At 41.3% G+C, this 12,795-nt stretch overlaps 1 protein-coding gene across 1 annotated transcript; it reads left to right on the top strand.

Annotated features, from left to right (window-relative positions):
• Positions 1-527: 527 nt before the first annotated feature.
• Positions 528-9,572, top strand: LOC124151354. The gene is made up of 9 exons (XM_046523763.2): positions 528-757; positions 2,580-2,693; positions 3,685-3,912; positions 4,424-4,613; positions 6,722-6,837; positions 8,031-8,190; positions 8,727-8,834; positions 9,109-9,134; positions 9,480-9,572. Exons 1-8 carry the CDS (start codon positions 556-558, stop codon positions 9,116-9,118), a joined length of 1,128 nt encoding a protein of 375 aa, XP_046379719.2. The 5' UTR covers positions 528-555; the 3' UTR covers positions 9,119-9,134; positions 9,480-9,572.
• The last annotated feature ends 3,223 nt before the right edge of the window (positions 9,573-12,795 follow it).

Below are 12,795 nucleotides of genomic sequence, written 5' to 3'. Positions count from 1 at the left end.
CGACCGAGCAAGGACACCGTATGTTGGTGCCCTTTTGTGACGTCAGCACCGACCGAGCAAGGACACCGTATGTTAGTGCTCTTTTGTGACGTCAGCACCGACCGAGCAAGGACACCGTATGTTGGTGCTCTTTTGTGACGTCAGCACCGACCGAGCAAGGACACCGTATGTTGGTGCTCTTTTGTGACGTCAGCACCGACCGAGCAAGGACACCATAGGTTGGTTCCCTTTTGTGACGTCAGCACCGACTGACAAAGGACACCGTATGTTGGTGCCCTTTTGTGACGTCAGCACCGACCGAGCAAGGGAACGTATAACAATGTAGGAAAGTCGGGTTTTTTTTAATTTCTCGGTTTAAATAAAATACCAAATTCATTATATTGATTTATTCACCCAGCGGGCGATTGATAATTAGCTCTTAACCTGACACGGCCTCAATTTGGTATTCAACCACGTCTACCTCTGACGCAGTTACAGCGATCCACGTGATCAGTTACAAACAGTAGAAATAAGGCCCCTGGTTGATCCTTGGCAGTAGCTGTTTGAAGAATCAAGATGATGTTCTCCTCCAACTGCTTTGCGTGCCTCCTCCTGTTCGTTCTCGCAACAGCATCAGCACAATTTAATCCATCTTCAGGGTGTCCACCAGCGGGTCTTCTTAACAAGAAACTCAAGATCCTCAGTACGGCACTCGGTGACATTAACACCGGGCTTGATTGCGTCTTGACCATCATCGACGAGCAGTGTCCATGCCCAGGTAAGTGAAAATATATATTATCATACCTCCATGTCAGAATGATGAGATCTGATTGGGCCACGTGATCTTGATAAAATACTGTGTAACCCGCCTTGGAGGGTAATGAATTTATCATCGGGGTAACAAATCTCTTATACCCCGCCACGAGCAATATAAGCCGCACGTGCGTTTCGGAGAGGCAGAATAAATCCCTTATACCCTGCTTCAAAGTAAAAAGCAGCACGCTTTTTCCGAGTCATTTGAAGTCACGTGCCATATCACAAGTTAACCTCAGCTCAATCGAACTGTTGTTTGCAATATGATGGTTTGTAAGGGGCGACAACACGTGGCCGTCGAGCTGCACGGAGACGATTTCTAATCGTCTGACCCGTAACTCGTACTCAACTATCCAGACGAAAGTTTGCAGCTATTTGATTCGCCGTCTGAGCTCGAATTTGCAGAGCATGGTTTCGGATCAATCGATCCTATATTCTTGTCGTCGATCTGAGACGCCCTAAACAGGGGCGATCGTCAACATTTTGTTTTTGTTGCTACCTGTTCCATTGTCTACTAATCCCACAGACTGTGGAACATTGAACGTATTGGCCACTGCATTCTGATTTCTGCCTGTCTGTTGCATGTCAATAGCCTGTAGATTCTCCGCACATTGCAGGCGCCAGTCGCTACAAAGCAGAGACAATTTATGGATAACAACTTCTCTATTTACTGTTAAGGCGACGTTTCGCTATAGATCCTTATACCGATGTCAAGCAAGACTACATTTTAGGAGAGTCGTGGAGGTTGAAATGTTGAGTTCTTTGATTCTGGGAAGAAGAGCCTACAGGAATAGTTTATAAAATTGACTATGGACTACGTAGGTGAAACATCCCGCCCCATCAACACCAGAATCAAAGAACACAAAACTTCAACCATCAAATCAGACAGTAAATCAGCTACTCGGAAAATATCAGCAACTGCCCCAATCACGACATTAACTGGGAAAACGTCCAAATCCTCTCCATCAACCTCAAAGCAGTCTCATAAATTGTCTCTACTTTGTCATCCGTTAACTTCTAACTTCTGTGTGTGGCGTACATGTTACATGCTAGCGGGGCAGTTGGTCATTTTGTCCCCTCCAAACCCACGTGGGCCCATGTGTGCATGCTATTCGGGGAGTTGGTCACTTTGTCTTCTCCAAACCCACGTGGGGCCCATGTGTACATGCTAGCGGGGCAGTTGGTCACTTTGTCTTCTCCAAACCCACGTGGAGCCCATGTGTACATGCCAGAGGGGCAGTTGGTCACTTTGTCCTCTCCAAACCCACGTGGCGCCCATGTGTACATGCCAGAGGGGCAGTTGGTCACTTTGTCCTCTCCAAACCCGCGAGGCGCCCATGTGTACATGCTGGGTGGGCCAGTTGGTCACTTTGTCCTCTCCAAACCCACGTGGCGCCCATGTGTACATGCTTGGCGGGCCAGTTGGTCACTTTGTCCTCTCCAAACCCACGTGGCGCCCATGTGTACATGCTGGATGGGCAGTTGGTCACTTTGTCCTCTCCAAACCCGCGTGGCTCCACAATGAGACAACGCCTGAATTCGACAAATGTTCAAAATCTCGTGTTATCTCCTTGTCGTGCTTTGGTTAATTTTGTCATTTATAACTTGAGCGACTACGCGATCGTGTGCCGTCTAGGAGTCCGTACAGTCTCCATATTTTTAGAGTGTTACTGTTTTAAAGATGAAAACAGTAGTTTAGGGACACAAGCTATCATTGTCCATTGTCATAATTATATATATTGGATGTTTGGATGTATTGTATTATAACATTATCAATGGTGTTGCAGACGACTCCCCCGAGTGTTTCGAGACACGTGTCACAGACTTCCAAACTGCTTTAGGAAACCTGATTGGGGATGTCGCCAATGTCACAGCCGTCGCCCCAGTAGACTGCCCTGAGCGTAGGTCTTTAAGCTACAAGTATTTTGGAATGATAAATCACTGACTCATATAGTATTTACCACAACTTGTTTTCCTTTTACGCCCAATGAAATCTGTTTCGGCAAAAATCGAGTTTGTTCTCTTGACCTTCATATTATTGTTGATTTGACGAACACCTATTTACGGAGCCTAGATTGGCATCTATTGATTCAGATTCTGCATCCCTTAACGAAACAGTTATTATTTATCTTGATGAAGACAACTTAAGCCAGGCGGGCGCTTGCTTATTCACTTCAACTAAATCTATATTAACCTGGCACTGATTCCCACTAGTACCCAGGCTGCCTTGAGACACACGCTGTCCCAGTAAATGATAGCAGATCTAGTGGTGTTTGGATTCCCTGTTCACAAACAGAACGAATTGATAAGATATGTCAGACAACTAATTATATATCTATCAACTATAATTTTAAATGTATATTAACTGTATATAGTGATGTATATCAACTATTCTCTACGTGCGGGACATTAGTAATTCATGTAAACGTTCTTACCTGCAATTTAGACGAGTATTGAGCCTAACATTTCTAATTTACACCTCAAAATGTGTGTTTGTCACGTACGAACTATGTGTTACTTGGATTACAACTATTAGTTTAAAAAAACAAACAAACAAATTCAATATTATTCTGAACAATCCCGCATTACCTGAAACAATCATATTGTAGTTTTAAAGTTACTTTCATGTCCAGTTCATTAACATAAAAAAACTCAAAGTTTTAGAACGTACAAGAACTTTGTTATAGTTATTGTGTGGCTTATTCAACCTTTCCTTTCTATACATTGATGGTATGAGACCAATAAGTACCAAGATCTGATGAAATAGCCGACTCACGAGATAGTTTCTCATTTGTTAACTAAGGTAACTTCTTGCAATCGTTATCTGAATTTCAGAATGATATGTAACTGCAAAATATACACTAAAACTATATGGCTGCTATATACTTGAAGGTACCGGTGCGGTGTTCGTGGCTTCGTGCAATGGAACCGGAAGTGTTGCTGTGGTAGACCCCAATGGTGTCATCCAAAACGACTTCACATTAGACGAGAGTGTAACTAGATGGTCTGTTTTCCCCAACGGTGATACTTATGGGCTTGACTACATTATAAACAACCCGTTTGAAGTTCGATGTCGCGCCACACCAAATGGATCGGAAATCATATTAGGCGATACTACTGGTATGTGTATGACAACCTCGTTCCCACGTTTTGACCTCTCATGTCCAAGTGTGTGTTGTAAAAATGTCCTGTTCAGTCATGCATTGTATACTAATGTTAAAAATCAACTGTCAGGGAACGACCATTTATCATGTTGGGGTTGGCTGTGTTCAACATAGCAGTATACTGTCAGGGAAAGACCATTTATCATGTTGGGGTTGGCTGTGTTCAACATAGCAGTATACTGTCAGGGAAAGACCATTTATCATGTTGGGATTGGCTGTGTTCAACATAGCAGTATACTGTCAGGGAAAGACCATTTATCTTGTTGGGGTTGGCTGTGTTCGACATAGCAGTATACTGTCAGGGAACGACCATTTATCATGTTGGGGTTGGCTGTGTTCAACATAGCAGTATACTGTCAGGGAACGACCATTTATCATGTTGGGGTGGGAAGATCGCTTTGACACTAGGGAACTTGTGAATGCCACAACTATTTCCCAGTTACAGTTTGTCATTTATTTGTTACTAGATGCTCCACTAACAGCTGATGCAGTTGGTACTGGGATTGCGTACAATCCTGACACAGACGAAGACTATGTTGCCATTACGTTGAACGATCCGAATCTGTCTGGCATCTTTTCCTTCAGTAGGATGAACCCTCCAGATATCAACCCGCTTTTCTCATATGCCCCGACCGGACAGATTCAGTTCGTTAACGGGTATGTGCACTCCAACACAAGGTCGTAAACGTCCATATTGTTTTTAAATGCACGCAGTTATGACGGATATCCCGGGATGTATTTACTATATACAGCTATGCCAAGGTGTTAATCACATACATAGAATACGTCATCGGGAGAGATTGCGTAATGTCTGTGACCGATAATAACCATTGTCAGGTATGGTTTATATAATGTTCAACCCAGATATTTTGCATTTGCCAGACATATTTTTATATTTTTTATTCAATAGACTTATCTTAAACATTTTTTTCAAACAATCTGGTACATATAAGTTAGAACAAGACAACGTTTATCCATTTCAAATGTAAATGCTTTCTCTAAGTGCAGTATTATTTTCTCATTCGGTGGTAATGTGTAATACTACAAGGGGCGTGAACTGAAAGATCCAGTGATGACATGTTTCTAGAAATTGTCAGTGCAGACAGACAGTTAGACACATACATACTATTGTAAACGGCGTAGCAGGCCTTGATAATGACACAAAATGCCAAAATTCAATGTAACTCCAGTTAGTTTCCGATTAATACCCCTTCCCTATAACCCCACCTCTTCTTACAACACTACACAACCCCTATAACCCCACCTCTTCTTACAACACTACACAACCCCTATAACCCCACCTCTTCTTACAACACTACACAATCCCTACAACCCCACCTCTTCTTACAACACTACACAATCCCTATAACCCCACCTCTTCTTACAACACTACACAATCCCTATAACCCCAACAGTTCTCCAGCGATACTCCTTTCTTCCTTTAACACTACCTCTTCCGTGTAATCCCGTCTCTTCTTCAAACACGAGGGGTGGTGTCCCTCGCCTTGATATTGCTGGAATATTGCTAAAAATGGCTAACACCATTTCCACTCACTTACTCACTACCCCGCCCCTTCTTACAACACTACTCCTTCTGTGTAACCCCGCCCCTTCTTACAACACTACCTCTTCCGTGTAACCCCGCCCCTTCTTACAACACTACTCCTTCTGTGTAACCCCGCCCCTTCTTACAACACTACCTCTTCCGTGTAACCCCGCCCCTTCTTACAACACTACTCCTTCTGTGTAACCCCGCCCCTTCTTACAACACTACCTCTTCCGTGTAACCCCGCCCCTTCTTACAACACTACCTCTTCCGTGTAACCCCGGACCTTCTTACAACACTACCTCTTCCGTGTAACCCCGCCCCTTCTTACAACACAACCTCTTCCGTGTAACCCCGCCCCTTCTTACAACACTACCCCTTCTTTGTAACCCCGGACCTTCTTACAACACTACTCATTCTGTGTAACCCCGCCCCTTCTTACAACACTACCTCTTCCGTGTAACCCCGCCCCTTCTTACAACACTACTCCTTCTGTGTAACCCCGGACCTTCTTACAACACTACCCCTTCCGTGTAACCCCGCCCCTTCTTACAACACTACTCCTTCTGTGTAACCCCGCCCCTTCTTACAACACTACCTCTTCCGTGTAACCCCGGCCCTTCTTACAACACTACTCCTTCTGTGTAACCCCGCCCCTTCTTACAACACTACCTCTTCCGTGTAACCCCGGACCTTCTTACAACACTACCTCTTCCGTGTAACCCCGCCCCTTCTTACAACACTACCTCTTCCGTGTAACCCCGGACCTTCTTACAACACTACCTCTTCCGTGTAACCCCGGACCTTCTTACAACACTACCCCTTCTTTGTAACCCCGGACCTTCTTACAACACTACTCATTCTGTGTAACCCCGCCCCTTCTTACAACACTACCTCTTCCGTGTAACCCCGCCCCTTCTTACAACACTACCTCTTCCGTGTAACCCCGCCCCTTCTTACAACACTACCTCTTCCGTGTAACCCCGCCCCTTCTTACAACACTACTCCTTCTGTGTAACCCCGGACCTTCTTACAACACTACCTCTTCCGTGTAACCCCGGACCTTCTTACAACACTACTTCTTCCGTGTAACCCCGGACCTTCTTACAACACTGTCTGAAGCCTTAATTGTTAACAGCTTTAAGTATTCTGAACGCCAGGAAAGGGGTTACATTCATAAATCTTTAAACAATGTGTAACACAGTGTTGTTTGCTGCAGGTACCTGTACATGAATGATGGTCTAAGTATCATGAAACGACACCTCGTCGTTGGAGACTGGGCAACAGTACTAACATTTTCATTGCCGCCTCTGTCCTTCGTAGTTCTCGATGATGGTAGGTATCATGTAATTAATCATAATGTGTTTCCGCGTTACTATTTGCCTCATTTTCCTTTGTAATGTCTAGTTGCTCTATCTGTCTGGTGGGGGGCATGGGTGGCCCAGTCGTCTAAGGCGCCGCGATTCGCTGTGCTGAGTTGCGTCCCCTGGACACGCCAGGAACCTATGATTGTGGGTTCGAATCCCGGTTCACCCCAATTATGTTTCTAGGTTTGTCAGCACCATACCCGTGCTCGTGGGTTTCACCAAAGTGGTAAACGTCTGAGACCTGCATCACTTCGGGCTTTCCTCCCACATCAAGCTGACACGCCGTGATATAACTGGAATAATGTTAAAAGCGGCGTTAAACCCAACTCACTCACACTCACTCACTATCTGTCTGGTAACCATACTCCAGCCATGTCAAACACGGACGTTCTTTATTATCAGCTAAAACATGAACATTTAAAACTAATTAGGAAGGAAACATTTTGTCCACACCGAGAACATTTTCTGTGGGCATTTTCCTCTTTAATAAATGGTGTAGTTCTCAATCAGCCCATGTATGAGGCCATTGTTATATCGTGAGTAACGACGGGCTCTTTTCTGTATTCTTTTGTGGTTAGAGATTTTGAAAACCGAATACTAAGGAACGGGGTACGACCAGCATTTTATAGGTGGAAAAGATCCTTGAGTTTGTCAACATGTAAGCCATATCGTGACGAGAGGTTAAACATTAAGAATACATATACTAAATAAAAACCTGTCATCGATGGACAGTAAAATAACTAGAATATTACAGTAATATTTAAAACTAGCATACAAGCATTAAAAGATAACACTATAGGTAACAATACAATATAAACACGGGATCGCCAGGGACCATGGGGACTTGCAGCACCTTTGATACTTGCATGGACCCAAGCAGGATTAACACCATCCCTTCAGGTGTTGGCGCCGATTGGTGAAATTTAGCCGAAATATAAAAGAACACATATTAACAATTAAAACTATGATAGAAATAACGTACTTTGATTGATATGGACTTACTACTATAATTCAATGGTTGACATAAAAAACAGCAAACCACACAATCACTGACGTAACTAGTTTCATAGCTGCGCCTTAGTGGAGGGTACGCGGTCCATTTGCTCTCTCTTTATCATTGCCTAACGGTTCATACATTCAATTTACATTTCTCTAAAACAGGTAGAATAGTGTATTGTGATAGAGCCGGGGCCCTGTACATCTATGACCCTGCAGAGGACACATATAGACAGCTGAGACGTCCAAGAGTTGGGAATTGCTGTGGTTCAATTAAAGTCAGCCCATGTGATTCCCTAATCTACGTCGTCTACAAAGACGATGCGTGAGTAAAATGTTTCATACGATATGAATAGATACGATATGTTACAGTTCGATACAATGAACATTCTTACTTCAAAACTTTTCTTCACTATTGACTGTAATTGTATTGTGTCGTGAGGCCATTTATTTTATTTATATTAAACAGTATTTTGGTTCTTTGATTCATTTGGGAACAACCTCTTTCATATCGTACCTTCTAGAGATAGTCGCAGAAAGTGTTTCACCCTATCAGTGGGGCTGCCTCAGAACGTACCAGATATCAGATTAGGGGTAAGGGGAGTAACTGGGACGAAGAGCCTGGGTCTGGGTCAAGCTTGGTACTGGCCCCACCATTTGATGGTCTCAATGGACGGGAGAGGTGCGGCATCGGATCTTTGGGAAAATGTAATATGTCACTCAAAATGCTGTTTAAATTTTCAGAGACCATCTGATTGAACAGAGATTTTTCCCTGCTTGCATCAGTTTCTGTGACGTGTTATATATATTTGATACAATCCAATCAATTAAGGTGACTAAATGAAGACTTTCTTCTTTCAGGGATATTGAGATCTACGATACTACAATATTTAAATACGTTGGATCTCTAACATACACCTCGTCGACTCCATCGTCATGCCCGTCTATTGCATGCGATCCAACATTCTGGTAGGAATTGTTAAAATTGATCAGTAACATTTTTTCTTCTTATGTTAATTGCACTTTAAAACATCTTAATGATTCGCAATGGTCTTTTTGAACTGTGGTTGTGATTGTTAATCGTTCAATGTCATTATCTTCCAAAATATCAAAAACAAAACAGAACAGTAATTCAGATTATATAATTAGATGTATCTGATATGTTTACCATGTTTACTGCTTGTATATATACAATTCGTTCAACCTTAAATTGTATTTCTGATGTTTATTTTCATGTTTACAGCTGTGCATGAGCGGAGTTCGATGACGGTATATTATTTTTTTGTTTATTTTAGTAGCAACCTCTGAGCGAAGAAATTGTTTTCCATTTTGTGTAACTCAAGCATATGACATATTTGCTAAACGCAGAATTCCTTTGTAGGATTCCTACTATATCGTAAACATGTGTTAATGAGTAACAGTAGTATATCAGATGTTCGCGAAAAGAAAATACAACATTGTCATTACTTAAGATGTGAAAATATTTAAATTTTAAGAAATTGTCGTAACAGAGATTCTTCTTCGCAATGATGAGTGCCTGTGACCTTTTGAATATGTATTTTCGGGAGAATCAAGTACTTCATTTGCTAATATGGATTCGTCTTTCAATTTCAGGATGAGCTGACATCGTGAGCCACGTTATCCAAACGTAATAGAATGCAAAAGAGTGTAGAGGTATTGTTTCGTCAATAAACCTTTTTACACTCACAACATGTTTGTGTTTATTTGTCATTAGTGTGTACGGTATCTGTAAGAAAACAGACAAAGAATATTTGTCATAGTAATATCAATATTCCGAAACAGATTCCAACGCAAAGACAAAATAGCAGTATTCGTAAGCATACCGCGGTGGGGATCATAAGATCAGAATCATAAGATCAGATTAATTAGTTCAATCCTGTGATACCATTTTATTTTTAAACACCACTTTCACAGACGAAACAACTTCATCCATGGGACATGTGTTACTAAAAGTTGTTCCGTAGATACAGTTGCTTATCTATCTTCAAAAACTGAAATCGCTATGGTGTTTAAAGTAGATAAGTGTGTTAGTCAACATTTTTCGGAACAATTCTCTATGCTAAAAAATCAAATTGGCCAAATATCAGAAACATGATATCGAATCAGGTGTGCTTTAGGCCAATGTAAAGAATTTTGTGTAGCTCACGTGGTTGAGGAAGAAGTGAAATCTGATGGTGCTTTGACTTTTATTGAAGAATTTACTGATGTATTGGTTTTAAAGAAATTTGAAGTGGAAAGTGAAATTGGCTATGTTAGAATTGGAAACTGAAAAAGAAAAAATGAAATAGGAATACTGAAAAAGGACATATTAGACGAGGAAGCTGAGATAGCGAAAGACAAAATATATTTGAAGCTGAAAAAGAAAAGGAAGAATTGAATCTGTTAAAAAACTAAGCTGAAACAAAATGAGTCACAGGATGATTTCTCTGTCAGTATCTCAACAGGTTATAGATCGTTTGATCTTTCCAAACAGATTAGACTTGTTCCACCCTTCTCTGAACGTGATGTTCAATTTTTGTCTAACATTCGTAAGAATGGCCTGAGTCTGATTGTTGCAAAGATTATTTAGGGGGAAGCTCAGAAAGCTTATGCAGCCTCACCTTTGATGGGAGTTCTGATTATCAAGCTGAAGTTTTTGAACGCTTATATATGAATTGGTTCCTAAAGTTAAGAAAGAATTGTAGGTATCTTAAAAAAGTGGTGGTTCTACATTGGTTGAGTTTGTTAGTGGGGGGGGGGGGGGGGGGGGGGGGGGGGGGTTCGTTTTGTAGTTGGTGTACTTCAAAAGAGGTCAGTGTTGATTTTGATTGTTTGAGGCAGATGGTTGTGGTGGAGGATTTTAAGCAGTCTGTGTCAGGGGACATTCAGACATATCTTGATGAGCAGAAAGTGGATCAAATACACCAGAATGTCACTTAACCACTAACTCGCAGGGTGAGTTGTAGGCTGCCATTTGCAGGGTTATAAATCTGGAAAGGATAGTTCATCTCCTCCTAGTTCTAGATCTTATTCTAACATCTGTACTGTAGTTGGGTTGTTTTTTTAATAAAAAAGACAATTTCTACTCTTGTTGGTTCTAAAAAAAATCAAGATTTTCGTTGAAACCTACTTGTAGATATTGCCGTAAATATAAAGTGTCAATGCAAGAGAATAACAGCCTAGATTTTCTGCCAAAAGAGATTCCGCTTGGCGTAAAGGGACAATAGCTGTGGAAATTATATGACCACTGAAAATAAACGATGACACCAGGTGTTCGCGAAAAGGGTAGCATGTCCTGGCCATTCATACAATTTGCAAAAAAGAAGTATCTATAATCTGACGCAGCACAGCAGTACTCCAGCCATGCGGCGTCTGCCAAACCAGACAATCAAGTGATCGATGAACCAGAAAATCCAGTGACACGAGAGCACCATTACTGATTTTGTTGAAACAATAGACACAATACATAGGTCTTCAGCAACCCATGCTTGTCGTAAAAGGCGACTATGCTTGTCGTAAGGGGCGACTAACGGGATCGGGTGGTCAGACTCGCTGACTTGGTTGATGAATGTCATCGTATTCAAATCGCGTGGATCGATGTTCATGATGGCAATCACTGGATTGTCTGGTCCAGACTCGATTATTTACAGACCGCCGTCATATAGCTGGAATATTGTTGAGTGCGGCGTTAAACAACAAACAAACAAACAAACATTCTCAAAGTATCAAAAAGTGTCTGTTGCCAAACACTTCACACCAGCACTTCTGCAACACGATGACGCTCTGCAAAAGTCCAACGTGTCCTCTGATTTTTTTAAATCTAAAAACCAAATGTTAATCATAATTTATAAATTACGTCTCCTGCATACAAGAGAGACACTGTAGGGTTATACCCCAAGCCACACCTTAATGCTCCTAGCCAAGAAATTAGATTAAAAATTGTTAGAGACATTTGCTTTCCTGTTTGTTACAGTTTACCAAAACCGCTGTACACATTGCAAACGCCGCATCGCTAGTTCATACACAACAAACAATGAATGAAATCAAGTGAATCACAAGTAATGTGTATGGTAAGCAGAATCAATAAGACTGACAGCAATAATGGTCCACAGGCATTCATAGACCTTCCTTGAAAGTGTCCAAATAAGGAATGGCACCCTACGCACGTGTGTGGCGCTACTGCGTGCGTCACGTGCACACTATAGGGTGTGTTTTGGATTAACGGATCCCAAACATAAACGTTCTTGTGTAGGATGTTTGTCGTCATATATATATGTGTGTACATGTATTCATACATGATTATGAAATGATGGTACTGTATGACAAAAATGGGAAGCAGAACTGGGTTTTGTCAGTTAAAAAGCTCATTGATAGGCTTAGGTTATGCTTGGCAAAGTCAAAAAGTAGATTGTCCTGAACAATTTTGTGAATTGTGTACACGAAGGCTGAAAGATACGTACAACAAAAAAGTGGCATTGTTTGTTAGCTTTATCGTCAAAATGTCAGTACTTTAGTTTGTTTAAAACAAATTTTATAACTGCAGAATATCTTTTGAAACCACTCTTGTACAAATATAGAATTGCATTTTCTAGATTCAGATGCTCATCACATGAATTAAATATTGAAACGGGAAGATATTCCAAAATCCCAAAGGAAATTAGATTATGTAGAATGTGTAATCTACAGCCAATAGATGATAAGTACCATTTTGTTCTCATTTGTCCATTTGATCGGAATTTACGAATTGCATACCTGCATCCAATAATGTATTAATTTCCAAATATATTTAAGTTTAATTAATTAATATCTTCTATAAATATCAATATACTGAAGCCTTTGACTGCGTATGTACTAGTACCGTAATCGACGTAATAAGTGCCCAGGGCGCTCTCAAAATTAGGAATAGGGGTCTCTTATTCGAATATTATTT

The sequence above is a fragment of the Haliotis rufescens genome, unplaced genomic scaffold (genome assembly GCF_023055435.1).
Source record: "Haliotis rufescens isolate VD_foot unplaced genomic scaffold, xgHalRufe1.0.p SCAF_50, whole genome shotgun sequence".
NCBI classification, from domain to species: domain Eukaryota; kingdom Metazoa; phylum Mollusca; class Gastropoda; order Lepetellida; family Haliotidae; genus Haliotis; species Haliotis rufescens.
Note: the sequence above shows the minus strand (reverse complement) of the source record. Positions and strands in the feature narration are given on the sequence as shown.